This window comes from Pimephales promelas, chromosome 25 (genome assembly GCF_988280905.1).
Source record: "Pimephales promelas chromosome 25, fPimPro1.hap1.1, whole genome shotgun sequence".
Classification (NCBI taxonomy): domain Eukaryota; kingdom Metazoa; phylum Chordata; class Actinopteri; order Cypriniformes; family Leuciscidae; genus Pimephales; species Pimephales promelas.
The window spans coordinates 17,932,505-17,948,657 of record NC_142793.1 but is presented as its reverse complement, the minus strand read 5'-3'; the positions used below and the strand labels follow the sequence as shown (position 1 = coordinate 17,948,657).

General features: G+C 36.9%; 3 protein-coding genes across 6 annotated transcripts in view; 2 read left to right on the top strand and 1 right to left on the bottom strand.

Moving 5' to 3' along the window:
* Positions 1–661: 661 nt before the first annotated feature.
* Positions 662–3,859, top strand: LOC120495610 (carboxypeptidase A1). The gene is made up of 11 exons (XM_039695264.2): positions 662–794; positions 1,022–1,100; positions 1,342–1,476; positions 1,564–1,662; positions 1,850–1,951; positions 2,345–2,443; positions 2,525–2,635; positions 2,745–2,835; positions 2,925–3,124; positions 3,190–3,274; positions 3,361–3,859. The coding sequence occupies exons 1-11, from the start codon at positions 703–705 to the stop codon at positions 3,546–3,548; spliced, it is 1,281 nt and encodes a 426-aa protein (XP_039551198.2). The 5' UTR covers positions 662–702; the 3' UTR covers positions 3,549–3,859.
* A 1,196-nt stretch (positions 3,860–5,055) lies between these two features.
* On the bottom strand, positions 5,056–10,409 carry cep41 (centrosomal protein 41). The gene is made up of 11 exons (XM_039646824.2): positions 10,274–10,409; positions 9,751–9,814; positions 9,618–9,665; positions 8,769–8,830; positions 8,425–8,491; positions 7,557–7,692; positions 7,066–7,235; positions 6,907–6,974; positions 6,406–6,520; positions 5,446–5,661; positions 5,056–5,336 (listed from the first exon to the last, which is right to left on the bottom strand). The coding sequence occupies exons 1-11, from the start codon at positions 10,304–10,306 to the stop codon at positions 5,206–5,208; spliced, it is 1,110 nt and encodes a 369-aa protein (XP_039502758.2). The 5' UTR covers positions 10,307–10,409; the 3' UTR covers positions 5,056–5,205.
* Positions 10,410–10,531: 122 nt separating this feature from the next.
* The window catches only part of poc1b (POC1 centriolar protein B), a 45,270-nt gene continuing 39,648 nt past the window's right edge, over positions 10,532–16,153 (top strand). For all 4 annotated transcript variants that reach the window (XR_005617256.2, XM_039647014.2, XM_089127929.1 and 1 more), the window contains exons 1-10: positions 10,532–11,056; positions 11,470–11,554; positions 11,630–11,801; positions 12,552–12,731; positions 12,819–12,926; positions 13,025–13,140; positions 13,244–13,377; positions 13,904–13,972; positions 14,060–14,212; positions 14,405–14,482. Coding sequence is in view for 3 of the 4 variants with exons in the window: in XM_039647014.2 (XP_039502948.2) it covers positions 11,042–11,056; positions 11,470–11,554; positions 11,630–11,801; positions 12,552–12,731; positions 12,819–12,926; positions 13,025–13,140; positions 13,244–13,377; positions 13,904–13,972; positions 14,060–14,212; positions 14,405–14,482 (1,110 nt within the window). In the remaining variant the exon portion in view is untranslated. The remainder of the gene's footprint in view (positions 11,057–11,469; positions 11,555–11,629; positions 11,802–12,551; positions 12,732–12,818; positions 12,927–13,024; positions 13,141–13,243; positions 13,378–13,903; positions 13,973–14,059; positions 14,213–14,404; positions 14,483–16,153) is intronic.

The window sequence follows — 16,153 nt, the reverse complement described above, 5'->3', positions numbered from 1 at the left end:
AACCTGGTCTCTGTAGAAACATTTATACAATTTCTTTAGCTTTAATATTCAGAATAATGACTATAGTGTGTTTTAGATAGATAGAACAGAAAATAAACTGGCACATAAGGAAATCAAAGTCTCTTTCTCTGTATTTTAGCTGCTAATATATCATAGGAGAATATGATAACACATTTATTTATTAACCGAGAATTTGAAAATCAACATTTTCACTGGCATCGCCATAAAAAAAACTGTAGGCTACTTATTTGTTCATGATTTTAAACCCATTCTGACTGAAGGACAAAACACAAAAGGATCACTTCACTCTCATTTCTAAAAAAAAAATATTACATCAGCAAATTCGCAAAGCAATGTCAAAAACTTCATAGGAAACAAGTTTGCATAAAAGGCATGAGCATTATAAAAAAAATATTAACTGTAGGGACTAGTCTGAATTTCCAGTTTACCTTCTCATTTGACAGTGAACCATGGACTTGAAATAAACACAACAACTTGGTTTCTTGTCAATAAACCCTAAGTTACTATATTAGGAAACAGGAGAGAAAACAGATGCCCTTTTCTCATCCCTTTAAACTCCATCATCAATGTTTTATAAGATTGTGAGAACCAAAGCAGCAGGTTTGTCTGAGCCCTGACCCTGTTAGCTCCTCAAATCCTCAGTCATAATCACCTCCATGATATATAAAGGGGTTGCTTACAATGAGAAACTTTACTTCAAGCAGCAAGATGAAGGGGTTACTGGTTCTAGCGGCTCTTTTTGTGGCCGTATTTGGCAAAGTGACTTTTGAGGGGTGAGTTCTCGTGTCTCCAAGTATCCCTTGCTGTATGCTTTCACATTTTCGGTTTATAAATAAATGTGTTTTCATATTCTCTTATGATATACTAGCAGTTGAAATACAGAGACAGACTTTGATTTCCTTATGTGTCAGTTTCTTTTTTGTTCTATCTATCTAAAACATACTACATAGTCATTATTCTGAATATTGAAGCTAAAGAAATTGTATAAATGTTTCTACAGAGACCAGGTTCTTCGGATCACTGCAAAAAATGCAGAGCAGATTTCTCTCCTGAAGGAACTCCCTGAACAGACACTCGGGGTAAGTGTTTGTCAAGCCCAAAGATCATTTGATTGTTCTAGAATTGTTGGGATAAAGGTGATGTGTACAGTATACTATATATATATATATATATATACAAACTTTTGTTAGATGTGATTAATCGGTTTGACAGCACAATGTTATAATTCATTATTAGGCCTACTATTATATAGTTCATATTATATTCATATTTTAATGTAATATAAATACTTTATTACGTTATATTTCCTTCTGTGTTCAGCTGGACTTCTGGATGGAGCCCGTTCATGAGTCCCTGCCTGTGGATGTTCGTGTCCCCTTTCACAGCCTCCAGGCTGTCAGGGCGTTCCTGGCATACAATCAGATCCAGTATAATGTCATGATTGAGGATGTTCAGGTGCGACTATTTCAAAGCTGTGGTTGAACAACAAAAAACCCCCCTGAAAAATCCTTATACTTATTTGATGGCTTTCTGTAACCTAAGGATTTGCTGGATGATGAGGAACGCGAGATGGTGAAATTTCGCACCTTTCCGAGAAGTACCGATGATTTTGTCTACACCACCTACCATGACCTGAACTCTGTGAGTGGTGCAACTTTAATTCATTGAACTTTCAACATCAGCCTTTTCAAAGAAAAAGCTATTTATTGTACTATAAAATTGTTTGTATCAAATTTGTTTATGACTTCAGTTTATTTTTTGTGTTTAAGCCAACAGAACATAGCTTTACGTACATCCATGAATTTGATCTTCACCATAATGTTTGCAGATTTACTCTTTCATGGACATGCTTGTGGCAGAACACAGTAATCTGGTCAGCAAAATTGTGATTGGTCAGAGCTATGAGAGCCGTCCCTTGAACGTCCTGAAGGTAGGCCACGATTCACAATCAATAACAATCTTATGATATTATTTTACTATTAGGAACCTTTAATTACATATAGCAGGATTTAATAGAGATCTATATGCAAAATTAGTGTGTCCCAAATAATTGCAAAATACCAAATCTCAGGTGAGATATTGCACACAAGCTATGATAATACTATGATTCCAGTAATGATTTAATATAATATTTTTAGCTAAATAAGGTGGTATCAGATGCAATTTTATTTCACTGCTATACTTGCAGAAAAATGGAAGCATTACCATTTCTAATATGGTGTTCAATGTAGATTTTTATTAATTGAGATGCATGCAGCGTAAGTAATATAAATGCCAGGATAAATGATATTTCCATTTGTTTATTATATATCCTGTCACTCAGTTCAGCACTGGAGCGAACCGTCCAGGTCTCTGGATTGACACCGGCATCCACTCCAGAGAATGGGTCACCCAGGCCAGCGGAATCTGGTTTGCCAAGAAGGTCATCTGAAATTCTGAAATATAATCTTTGACAACATAACTGAATCAAACATTTATACCAATGTATTTTTTTGTTGACCAGATTGTGACTGACTACGGACGTGACCCCGTCCTCACCGACATCCTGAACAACTATGATATCTTCTTGGAGATCGTCACCAACCCTGATGGTTTCGCCTACACCCACAGCAGTGTGAGTTTGATGCATGGAAGACATTACATGCACATTCGATTTAACAGAACAACTATTTTAATGAAATTTGCCCTCTTTCTTGTGGAATCCAATTGGTTGGTTGATTAAGGACCGCATGTGGCGTAAAACCAGAAAGCCGAACCCTGGCTCCAGCTGTGTTGGAGTTGATCCCAACAGAAACTGGGAAACTGGCTTTGGTGGTGAGATAGCATGTTTGGGATATTGATTCTGGTTGATATATATACTATTTACTGTTTTAACTATGTTATACACTGATTTTCGTCTATAGGTCCTGGTGCCAGCAATAACCCGTGCTCTGAGACTTACCATGGACCCAGTGCTCATTCCGAGCCAGAGGTCAAAGCCATTGTGGACTTTGTGAAATCTCACGGCAACCTCAAGGCCTTTTTGTCCATTCACAGCTATTCCCAAATGCTCCTCTATCCACACGGATACACGGCGACTCCTGCCAAAGACCAGGCTGAACTGGTATGTATGTCACAGTAACATGCTGATTTTAATCTGTTCAAAACAATTCTGTATTGTCCTTTCAGCATGAACTCGCAAGAAAGGCCATCACCGAACTTAAGTCTTTGTATAACACTGCATATACATTTGGCAGCATGATTACTACCATCTGTAAGTACATTTCCAGTGAACCTAAAGCTCTAATCTAATATCATAATGAATATTAATCTCATTGCTAACAATCTCTTTGCTCTCAGACCAAGCTGATGGAGTCACTACTGACTGGACTTATGATCAGGGCATCAAGTACTCCTACACCTTTGAGCTGAGAGACACTGGTCGCTATGGTTTCATCCTGCCAGCCGATCAGATCGTCCCGACTGCTGAAGAGACCTGGCTGGCCCTGATGGTCATCATGGAGCACGCCAAGAATAATCCATATTAAACATACAAGAATATTTTTGTGATGAGTCAAAGTACATAACTTTGTAAGTGCACGAAGTAAGGGATAATGTACAGTCAGCTGGTCATTATGACAAAAAGAGGTTTAATCAGATTGTAGATTATTTATCTTATTAAATTGGTTCTTGACAAATTACTAAAGCTATAGACATGAAATGTTTTTATTATTGGAAATGTAATTCCTGATTTTAACAATTAGCAATTGCTCCAAGAATTATCATTTTAACTACTGATAAATGAATTCTTGATATCAGAAATTTATATCCTAGGAATGATTAAGTCAAAGCAGCTTGCCACAGTTGGTTAAAAGAGGTCTGATGTACTAGTGAATATTAGGTCACTGTAAAGTCTGTTATAATGTACAAAATACACATCTTAACAACAAGACACTCACTGCCATATCACAGTAATATTAATACTAAATCTGAAGTCAAAGTGATCAGTTGACTTAACTTAAAAAAGCGAGGAAACCAGCCTTATTAAGTCCAAGTAACTTAATTTTTTTCCAAACACTTCATAGGTTTCCTCACTTTTTTTAGTAAATGCTGTACTGTTTAGTTATGAGCAATCTGATTTAAAGCATTGTCAGGGACGACTGCAAACATTAGACTGCCTTATTAATACTGACACTGACCAACTAGAATCAAGTATTACTGGGAGTTATATGAGTAACTAAAAAGAGAATGGTCACAACGTAAACAGCTCAGCCCATTAGATCAAGTCATTTCTGAACATACATGATAAATATATTTGAAAGGCATATAGGTAACACTTAGTCATATAAAATTGATCTTTATTCATACTTTCATTACAAAAGAACAAACCAGGTAGTTTTCATTATATAGATTACATTAAATTATTAATTGGTCAATAAAACAAGGTCTAAACTGATTTAAGTCAATCAGCACAGACAACAAAGGCCAAACAAACAAGCCAAAGCTCTTTCTGCCACTCCAAGTACACATTCCACCAACATTGATTGTAAATGCACTTTAAGTTCCTTCATCACGCTGCAACAGACAAAGCAAAATTGCACACAGCAACATCAGCATCATTAATGCCAGCAATCACATCTACATTTCATAATATTCAAATCACAGTTAAGCAGATGCAGATGAAGGAAAATCTTCTGCACTGGTTCAGAAAGCGTCAATCGTTTAAATAAATGCACTGAACGAACAGATTAGCTATAGATTGAAAGGCCTAAAAAACATCCAGCACATCTAAAATACTTCTAAAGGAATGCACCATACATACTGTGTCTACTGAGCAAGTAAACATACAGCATGCTCAATGAATACATCATGTCAGTGCAGCTAAAGCAAATAAAATGAGTCCTTCCACTAAGACCTGCTTACTTATGTAACAGAAGACCCCTACATATGCATTTGATGACTGCGCAAATCAGATTTTAAACATGTAGTTTCGATTTGGAGTCAGCAAGTGCAAAGATATGTGTATAAACTGAAATAATAAAAGGACCAATAAAATGTTCAATTTCTTCCAGTGTACTTCTGAGAATTAAACCATGTGCATGTGGCCAGTAGTTTAGAATGTCCATCACAGATGTTCACAAAAGTAAAATATAAAGGCTATTTGCATTGAAGTGAACACGACAACGGTGAGAGTGAAACGGAAGGTTATTTCCAAGGCCGACTGCTCCGTGAACGAGCGCTTTCTGATCCTGCTACGGATGAGCCCTGTTGACTGCTCCGAACTGTAGACGCTTTGGAGCCAGCGCTGCTAGTGGACAATCTACTGCTGAGACGACCTAAAATGTGTGTGCGGGGGAAATAGTAATATATTAGTATTAGTATAAGGGTGAGTAATTGATGAGTTTTTTTTTTTTTGGGTCATCATTTTTGAAATGGATGACTCACTGCTGGGCTCGCTGGGTATGAACACCTCCTCTAGGTAATGTTGGATTCTGCTGAGGTCCTCTGAAGTGAACCGCCTCTTTTTTTCTGCTGCCTGTGACGTTTGCTGTGGCACCGAGCGCTTACGACCTCCTGGTCCCGTGGGTGATGGCAGACAGGAGATGGGAATGGAGCCTGTTGTCATTCCTTCAGGGAATTTCTGATAAACCACTTTTAAACCTTGTTGAGAAAGGAATAGATGAATACTGAAATACTGACAGGATTAACCCATGTGTATTCTTTGGAGATAATCGAGACCCCGATGATCTAGGTATAGGAATAATAATTTTAAAGGGATAGTTCACTTTGAAATTATTTTTTGATATGTTTTAGCTTACCTCAAGGGCATCCAAGATGTAGGTGTCTTTGTTTCCGCAGTATTTTCAAGTTTTATATTTTTAGGTCAAACCGTTTGTGTCTATCAGTTATATAATGCAGGTCTATGGTCACCACCTCAAAGAGCATGCACAGAGAAGTCCAAATTAAACATGATTAAATGACTCGTAAATGTAAGTACACATTGATGGCCAAAGACACGAAACGAGCGGTTTGTGTGAGAAAACGAACAGTATTATATAGTTTTTACCTCTTGTAAATCATAGTCACAGTTTTACCTCGAGTCATTAAATCATGTTTAATTTGGACTTTCTGTGCATGCTCTTGAGGATGACCTCATATTACCTCCATTATATGACTGAAAGACAAGAACGGTTTGACCTAAAAATATCAAAATTTAAACTACTGTGGAAACAAAGACACCTACATCTTGGATGCCCTTGAGGTAAGTTAAAACATCAAAAATTAATTTCAAAGTGAACTATCCCTTTAAAAGCAACTTCTTATTTTCAAAATAATGTAGAAAAGTAATGTAGAGTAATGTAAAGTAAAGACTTCTACCTGGAAGAAGTCGTCATGATGACTTACCCCCCGACAACATGAAGAGATTCTCAAACCCTCTCTCGCACATGGTGGTGGCCGCTTGACTTGCTATCCTCTCATCTTCATCATACAAAATGATGATCTTTCCAGATGCATTTTTCTGTGTAGCTATTAAAGATTTTAAAACTAGGAATGGGCATGATAACCAAGAACAGAAATTATTGATGGCACAAAAACAGTGTGACTTTTTATCATGGGGTCCTATGAATGAATGCACATTTGATATTTTTTATTCCTGAATGAAATACATTTTTTTATTCCTTCATTCATAGGACCCCCTTATAAGTATTATACATTATAGCGCATTTCATAGATGCACATCAAAGTTTCAATGAATGAATGAATAATAAAATTATTAAAAGTAAAAAAAAATATTATAGTGCATTTCATACATGTACAATGAATAAAAATATTCAATTATTCTGCTTCGGTGCATTAGATTTAATACAGAACAAATATTTTCACATATCAGGAATAAAAGGATACGTAATCAAGGACTTCTTTTGTGTATGGGTTCATTGTCCTTGATAAGGTCGCTATGGGGTAACTGTAAGCTGAGAGCAAAAAAAAAAGATTTTTAATAATATTATATTAAATGTATTTCATGCTTTGAGCAAAATTCTCTTTTCAAGGTAAGTTTCCTACCACTGATAATATGGCACTGGTCATACTGGTCTCTGTCCCGCACATCCAGCAACAGATAAGGGCAGTCAGGTAGGGGGCACTCTATGGTGTTGGAGGTAGACACTGGAGACAGTTGGATGGTCTTCTGTCCGTTCTTGTCCAGATCCAGTTCTCCCACGCCACTGATGACACTATGAATGAGCCCAGAGATTCTCGATTACACCGAGTGAGGACAGTCAGGGGTGTTCAGTGTTACAGGCTATATCTCATTGTTCCCCCCCACAGGCTCTCTGAGGACGGAGTCCGATTGCACCGACTGTCCCCAAACAGACTCAATGGCACTTGGGGCCATGAGAAAGCAGCCTGGCCAATGAGAGCTCTTGTGGTTGTACAATAGAGGAAATGCTAGAGGGGGGGGGGATCAGTTAGATGTATAAAATGATATTCTGATGTGACCGGTTGAATTAAGGACATGGACAGGTGTGTCACAAACACAAAAGTGATTTGACTACCTTTGGAGTGTAGATCTAGGAGAAAACACAGTGTCGCCAGATTCCTCATTGTTGATACAGTGTGTCGGCTCTGGGGAGCCATTAGTCGAGAGACCGTCGAGCCCCGGTGACGCTGAGAATATTGAAATATCATCATCTGAAACCAGATTCAAAAAAACAGTTGTCAGGGCGTTGCTATGAGATTGTATCTATGAGATAAAACATGAGATAGTAGGGGAAAAACTGCTTTGCAAAGCTCATAAAACTTTTGCACTCCCTTAAAAAACAAACAATTACTCACGCTACTTTTGATATTATGTTTCCCCAAGAAACTTTGCATTTGCTTGCAAATATTTTGCATTCCATTAAGAAACATTTTGCATTCCCAGAGAAATTTTGCGTTTATTTGCACAAATTTTGTTTTCCCCAAAAAACGAAGCATTTGTGCACACAACTTTTGCGTTCCTTGAGGAATATTGTGTTTGCTTGCACAAATTTTGCGTTCGAGGAACTTTTGAGCAACTTTTGCGTTGGCCTGAGTATTCGCTCAAAAGCATTCAAATATTGTTTCTCCCAACTTAAATTGTTTCTATCTGCAGTTTTGCGGGCTCATACAAAAGAAACAAGCAAACTCAATGTTTCTCAGGTGAGCGCAAAAGAATTGAAAGCAAACGCAGTCATTACAATATAATTTTTCCCCTCCCATTTCATGTTTTCCATCACCATGTGCCCTTAGGGGCTCCATGGTGTGTCCTGAGTTGTAGTTAATATGTTGCTATGTGGTTGCTAGGCTGTTCTTTCATAATAATTGTTAGTAAAAACTACTAATGAGAATAAGAAATAAATATATAAATAAAAAAAGAGTAACATAAAAGAGAAATGAAACTACCATCTAATCCCGGCATTTCATCTTTAATGTTGTCATTCTGATCTGACACAGAAGCAACTTGGATTACCTGAAAAAATAAATAAACAATTATTATATACACAAACACACACATACAATTAATAAGTGTTAATAATGAATATATAAAAAATAAAAAATATATATATTTGAAATATAAACTCAGAAGCAAGTTCAGATTTGCCATCACAGGAATAAATTAGAGTTTAAATTGTAAAAGTCATTTTAAATTGTAATAACATTTCAAAAATATATAATTTTACTGTATTAAAACTGTTACTGTTACTGAAAGTAAACCATATGCTTTATGTAATTTCTTTTTCACTTACCAGCTGAGCAAATGTGGTCACTTTGAGTCTTTTAAATAGCTCATCCTTCCTATATCTGTAGTCTGGAGAAAAAAATATATATAATAAACATGCATTTCAAATGATGCAGAGCTGCTGCACAAAAACAATTCTAATGCATTTTACCTGGATCCTGAGTGTTACCATTTCTCACTTCATCTTCATTTAAAGAAACATCATTTAAATTCACACCCAAAATATCAAACTCCATTTTGATACAGATTAAACTCACTAAACTTGACTTTAACAAGCCAATTGCTGCAATAAACTGAGACAAGCTCTGCCAACGTCTCTTTTTATCTTTGGCAAGAACTCCAAAGTCCAGCCTCACCACCAAACCCACTGTAAGACTCCAAGTGACACCACTGGATGAGGTTATACATCTCGGTTTCACTACAGACAATCTTGACAGAGGAATTACTGTAATCTACATGCATCCAAAAGAAGGAGCAAGAATTGCTTATCCTTGAGAAATCAGAGGGAACCTGTAACAAGATGACCATTGGACAAAGCAGTCTTTCTCTCCTCATCAGGTGATACAAATATAAGTAGGACAAGTGCATTTGGAGACAAAACAGCTGAAACAAGTCATTAAGGAGCTGTTCACAAAAGATGCATTACTGTGCAATTCTGCACTGTCTTGTATATTTTTAATGCAAATACACACTAGTTTTGTAGACCACTGTGATGTGCTTGAATGTCTGCGTGAATTTGTTAGGTGTTGTAAAAAAACTATTAGTTATAATAAACCTTCTGAATTAAATGCACCATGCCATTTTAAAATATTAAATATTTCTTCAACAATATGGATTAATAATATTCTGAACTTACTTTTCCTGGCCTCCTCTAGTCTCTCCATATATTTTGTCAGACTGAAGCCTAGTAAATAAACAGGGTTAGTCATTACATATTTTGTCAAATATGCAATGAATATTCAAAATGCTAGCCACCAAAAAGTGGATACCTGTATCAAGTCGTGTTTTAACATGTTGATATTTGGGGTTCTGGGGAATCCTCTTCTTTAAATACTAGAGGGAAAACAAGCATTCATTTCAATAAATCATACTCCTTTGTGTAACTATTACTATTCTGAAATAATTATTTTGGGGATCAATGTAATTGTTTACGTTTGCTAAACACTAGCAGACAGTCACACTCAGAAAATTATGTGTATGAAACAAACATTGAGTTTAATGTGAATATAAAAGCCTATGTAAGCTACAATAACATGCATTGGCATTAGTATATAACTAATATTCATTTATTGATTAGCAGCACTGGTAGAAAATAATACAACATGAAAGCATCAGCAGTGAACTGGTGTTGATGGTCACAGGTAATATGGCAACGGAGGAGCAGCTGAGCTAGACCAGTGTCAGATTCCCCTTTAAACCCCAGCTTCCCATGTAAAACATTACCATAGCTAGCTTTCAAAATATACGTTTCGCAAATGGCACTTTGTTGCAGAAACATAAAAAAACACTGACCTTTGAATCGCCAATCCCCAGCTTGACAGACATCTTAGCTGAGCTTCGGCGGCTAATGTTAGCTTCCAAAATCAAAACTCAAAGTGTTGTCTCTTTGAGCAAACCCTTCACTGATTGGCCCGTTGAATTGTTTATCCAATCAGTGACGGAGTTCTTTTAACCTCAATGTTAGTGCTGCTGCTTTACCGTTTGGGGTTGTTGCTATGCGACGGCGTTGTTTCCAACGCTTTTTCAACTGTTCAGTGAAAGAGAGCCCAGTCGGCAGAATTTATTAAATTATTTTTCTGATCTAACGTTTTGTATTTTACCAGTAATTCCTCTTTTTTTTTTCTGAAGACAATTGTTTACAATGTTTGGCTTGTATATGCAACTACGTAACTCTACAAACAGTAACGTTATAATCTTTGTGAAACAAGCTTGCACATTTTAGTATTAATCCCAGCAAGCCTTCTGTTGCATTAATTTAGGAGGGTGGGTTAACGTGTTACATTGGAGGTTTCCATTGACTGCATGCAGAGGTTTATCTGTGTAAATTAGTATTTTGCCAGTCTTAATAACGATTTATGTATGTTTTGAATTGTAAATCCATATTGCTCATCTAGTCCCCCTGACTCGATGATTCGGAGCGTGATTTGTTTGGTCTGGGGAAAACGCGGCTTGTTTGACAGATGGGAAGTGGCTCAAAATGAAGGAGTTTCACTTGTTTACTTGTAAAACAAAGAACAAACTGCACCAAATTTAAAAACTTTCTCGACGTTTTCCACAACAATGGCATCTGTAATGGTAAGACTACTTTTAGAAACATTTTAAAGTGTGAATGTAGACATTTTATTTCGTTTCTAATTAACTTAGCTCTGTGCAACTGTGCTGAAAAGTTTCGTGTTTATGTTTGAATAGAGATAACGTACTAATATTGGTTATATTTGACATATTATATTTGAAATTTCACAACATAATACAAAACAATATAATTAGCAAACAAAAAAGACTATGGAACTAGCATAGTTTTAGGCGTGTTACCGTGGTAACCTACAACCATTGTGTTGTCACCATGTAACGTTATGTGTGTGTGTGTACGTTATATATAAAACTTAAGAAATATTTCTGTAAATTTAACAATCACTCACATTGTTTTATTGAAAAAACTTTAGAAAACAAACATTTTATAACTTATTCTTCTATGATATCCTTTTCAGGAGGATCCCACCCTTGAGAGACATTTTAAAGGTCACAAAGATGTTGTATCCTGCGCTGATTTCAGCCCCAATAATAAACAGCTGGGTATGTCATTATTATTTATCTTCTATTTTCAGTCAGAGAACATCTCAACATAACCACTTGCAACTTCTCTTGCAGCTACTGGATCATGTGACAAGAACCTTATGATCTGGAACCTCGCTCCAAAAGCAAGGGCGTTTAGGTTTGTGGGTCACACGGACATCATTACAGGTGTTCATTTTTCTCCAAGCGGATCTTTGGTGGCATCTTCATCCAGAGATCAGACAGTTCGACTTTGGACACCCAGCATGTGAGTACAGATGATCCCTTTTAAAGGGTTAGTTCACCCAAAAATTAATTAAAATGACTAGCCCTCAAGCCATCCTAATAAGTGTTTGACTTTCTTCTTGTTTCAGCCAAACACAGAGTTATATATATAAAAAAATCCTGGCTCTTCCAAGCTTTATAATGGGAGTGAATGGTACCTTTTTTTTTTTAAGCCACAAAGTGTATTCATCCATAATAAAAGTAATCAATGTGGCTCCAGGGGGTTAATAAAGTCCTTTTGAAGATATCTGTGTTTATAACTTTATTATATATATTCACTAGCTTCAGGTAATGGCCGTACGCGAGTCAAGTTCCGGCGGAAGAGCCGACACTTTGACGAATACGGAAGCGCGAGGATAGAGCAAAAAGAAAAACACCGGAGAAGTATTAAAAAGTGAAACGTCAGAGGAGCTTGAGTGAGCTGATTGCAGTTTATAAAATTATAATTATGGATGCTTTTCGTACAAAAACACATTGCTTAACTTCAGAAGGTCTTTGTTAACCCCTTAGAGACATATTAATTACTTTTATGATGGATGGATGCACTTTTTTGGGCTTTAAAATCTCAGTTACTATTCACTGCCATTATAGAGCTGGGAAGAGCCAGGGTATTTTTCAATATCTGATTGTGTTCGGCTGTAAGAAGAAAGTAATATACATACACCTAGCACAACTACATAACTAACCCTTTAATGTATCATTTGTATCTTTATGCATTATTGTCTGTTAATAGAAAGGGCGAGTCAACTGTGTTCAAAGCACACACAGCGAGCGTTCGAAGCGTTCATTTCTCCGGCGATGGCCAAAGGCTGGTCACGGCCTCAGATGACAAGTCTGTAAAAGTGTGGGGTGTCGAACGGAAGAAATTCCTCTACTCTCTAAACCGCCACACCAACTGGGTACGCTGTGCGAGGTATGAGACTATGTGCCTAACCTCTCCGGTTTTGTCACATAAAGTGGGATTTCTCTCACTTTCACTTGTCCTGTCTGTCCCTGTCAGGTTTTCACCAGATGGTCGTCTCGTTGCTTCCTGTGGCGATGACAGGACGGTTCGCCTCTGGGATACATCCGCACGTCAGTGCATAAACGTTTTCACAGACTACGGCGGGTGAGAGTTGAGCGTTGTTGGTTCTTTTTGAATCTTTTTGAGGATACTGTATGTTTATTAGATCAAAGTTTTCTGATTTTTTTAAACTGTCTGTTTAGGTCAGCGACATTTGTGGACTTCAATTCCAGTGGCACATGCATTGCATCATCGGGAGCGGACAACACATTAAAAATCTGGGATATTCGTACAAACAAGTTAATACAACATTACAGAGGTAGTTCATATAAATGGAGATGGTTTCACATCATGAAAATTCATTTGTTTTTAATTAGTCACAAGACTGGTCTTGTTTTCATACATTTTACTTTATCTTGCAGTTCATAGCGCAGGGGTCAACGGCTTTTCCTTCCATCCATCCGGAAACTATCTGATCAGTGGTTCGAGTGACAATACAATGAAGATCTTGGACCTGCTGGAAGGGAGGCTCATTTACACCCTTCACGGCCACAAGGTGCCACCCTCAGCTCGAACAATTGGGAATTCATCCCAAAAAAATTATTATTATTATTTTACTCACCCTCATGTTATTTCAAATGCCAAAGTTAAATTCCAAATTTTTTTTCTTTTTTTGTTTTTTGAAAATGCTATATTTCTTATTTGACTAGTAATATTTGGTCTATTATGTTTTGCTTTTTTGTGTTACTGTCTATAGTGAAGCCAAAGACAATTTTACACATAATAAAGTTTCTAAATATGAACTGAAAATAGTCATATGAAGAACTTTTAACAGTGGTAAATTAATATTTATATTTCATTCATTCATTTTCATTCAACTGTCATTTTATGGCAAGAGCTGCATAATAATTTTGAAAAAAAAAAAAAAATAGAAATAATTTTTTAATAATTCATAGAAAAAAAGAAATATTCCTAACATTTTTGTGTATTTTGTGATGTAGACCTGCATTAAACAGCCTACCATAAGAAACAACAGTGTAAGAAAATCCATAAAGTGTAATTTTTTTCCCCTCTGCTCGCAGGGTCCAGTGTTGGCTGTGACGTTTTCTCGAGATGGAGATCTGTTTGCTTCAGGAGGTGCTGACTCCCAGGTAATTGTGACGTAATGTTAATGTTTTACTATCCGATTACCGTCGAGCTGATCATGTCACTTATGCTAGTGATTGTCTGGGTTTCAGGTTCTAATGTGGAAGACCAACTTTGATTCACTGAACTACAGAGAGCTGTTGAGCAGGCATAGCAAACGAGTCACTCCAGATCCCCCTCCACACCTGATGGACATTTACCCTCGATCGCCTCACCGACACTATGCTCAAAATGGCACAGTAGAGGTCAGTGCCCACAACTGAATTGCTACTACAATACACATGTTTCACTAACAGTACTCAGTTTTCTCTCAGGGAGCAGTACAGCGTCAACACTGTAGATTAATCCAGTACATTGCAGTCAATATGTTAGCTCTGTGACACCGACACACACTGCATTCAGGTTAGTTATAATCTCTCATTCTTTCATTTCCTTAGATTAACCCCATTGTTGCTGATACTCAGTCTGGTGACCCTCAGGTGATTGAAGTGGGGCGTGTTCTTTTCTCCGCAGCGGTAAGAGCTCTGACAGGAACTGATTCATTAAGTCAGAACTGTTTCACTCCAACCACTAGGGGGAAATATAGGCTAGATAATGTAAGCCCTCATCGAAAAGTGTACTGTCACTGCCACACTTGTGCTGTCCCTCATGTTTTTAAAAATGATTATGGTTTTATCTACTCCATATGACAGTGGGGTGTAAAACTTTGAGACCACGTTGAAAAACCATGTTTTCATTTATTGCTTTTCTAATGCTTAAAAAAATTAGATATTTAATTATTTATTAAATGTAATTTTAATATATTTTAATATGATGATAATAATAATATTAATAGTAGTGTGTGTGTGTGTGTGTGTGTATGTATGTCTATATATTTAATGAAAATATATATATATTTTTTTTTTAAATAGAGGCACTTGCGGCAAATTTTTGGACCCCACTGTATAATTTTGTTAATATGATGCACATGATGGCTATTAATGTGGCTGGTTTTCCAAAAAAACTGTTTATTACATTCAGCCCAGTGTTGCTTGTGTGGCCGGCAGCTTTCCAAATCTTTCTTATTTACTGCGTGCCTTGTTCTGATCCGAATTATGGGAATATCCTCGTGCTTCCGTGCAAAACGCTGTGCTTTCTGCTTTACAAGCGGATTGAGGAAATGCTGCGAGACAGCACACAACAGACCGTGGGTGCCTCGCTCACGTGTTTACAGGAAGTCTCTTTTTCTCCCCCTCTCATTCTCTCTCTCTCTCTTTTTTTGAGTGCTCTGATTCTGGCTGTGTAGAGTAGCTCGAGCGTAAAAAAAGCAAAAACACACCGAGCACACACACGTGTCTAAAGCTGGGCTCTGATGTGACCTCACTTTCCTGCTGCAGCCATAGACTAATAATAGACTCCTCCACACTGACTTTAGCTCTCTCTCTTGCTGTCTCTCCCTTTCTTCCATTTGTTCCTTTTGTCTGTACACACTGTAGTGCATAGAGAAAACAAGTGTCCGACTTGGACGTCTGCACACTCGTTGACTAGTCAATTCGTTACGTGATAGGTGTCGACGTTGTTGATCATGTGACTTTAATTGCACTTGGTTCTAAATGGAGCCAGTTGATGTTACTGTACTGCGTCCCAGTGGTGCTATTTGTCTACGTAGGCCTACCACATTCAGGTTTTTGCAAGACCCATCCTGCTTCTTTAGATTCAGTTCTTTAATTCATTTGAAGAATTGTTTTTAATTGAGTGCTATATCAGTTGTAATGAAAAGATATGAAAGAAAATGTCCATGTTTTTGTGAGTCCCATCCGGATTTGATTCTGATTCACAAGGTTAAAGATTCAGAACTTGTTTTTCTGTTCATTTGAGTGTTTTTCAGTTGTAATGAAAAGATTTGAAAGAAATTTTCCCATTCTGATTTACAAGCTTCAGATTCAGTTTTGATTTGAATTCATTTGGAAATATTTTGGCAGCCTCTAAAATGAATCTTTGTCCCGCCTAAGATTTATTTTGATTTATTTTGATCATTTAATGTGACAATACCAGTAACAGAACAAAACAATCTGATATGTCAAATGATCTGTGTGATATCATAATGTAATGTTACTTTGTTGTTCACTTTGAGTCACTCAATTTTTTTTTTTTATTTAATGAATAATAGGAAAAGTTAACATTACAAATAGTTTCTTTGCATTTAT

What these genes read in the sequence shown, in the direction of transcription:
- cep41 (XM_039646824.2), bottom strand. Translation starts at nt 10,306, where the DNA reads ATGTCTGTCAAGCTGGGGATTGGCGATTCAAAG. An exon ending in CAAAAGAAGTCCTTGATTAC is followed by an intron (nt 6,521 to 6,906) that starts GTATCCTTTTAT and finishes ATAGCTACACAG; the next exon opens with AAAAATGCATCTGGAAAGAT. An exon ending in CATACCCAGCGAGCCCAGCA is followed by an intron (nt 5,337 to 5,445) that starts GTGAGTCATCCA and finishes CACACATTTTAG; the next exon opens with GTCGTCTCAGCAGTAGATTG.
- LOC120495610 (XM_039695264.2), top strand. Translation starts at nt 703, where the DNA reads ATGAGAAACTTTACTTCAAGCAGCAAGATGAAGGGGTTACTGGTTCTA. An exon ending in GAATCTGGTTTGCCAAGAAG is followed by an intron (nt 2,444 to 2,524) that starts GTCATCTGAAAT and finishes TTTGTTGACCAG; the next exon opens with ATTGTGACTGACTACGGACG. An exon ending in CAGCATGATTACTACCATCT is followed by an intron (nt 3,275 to 3,360) that starts GTAAGTACATTT and finishes CTTTGCTCTCAG; the next exon opens with ACCAAGCTGATGGAGTCACT.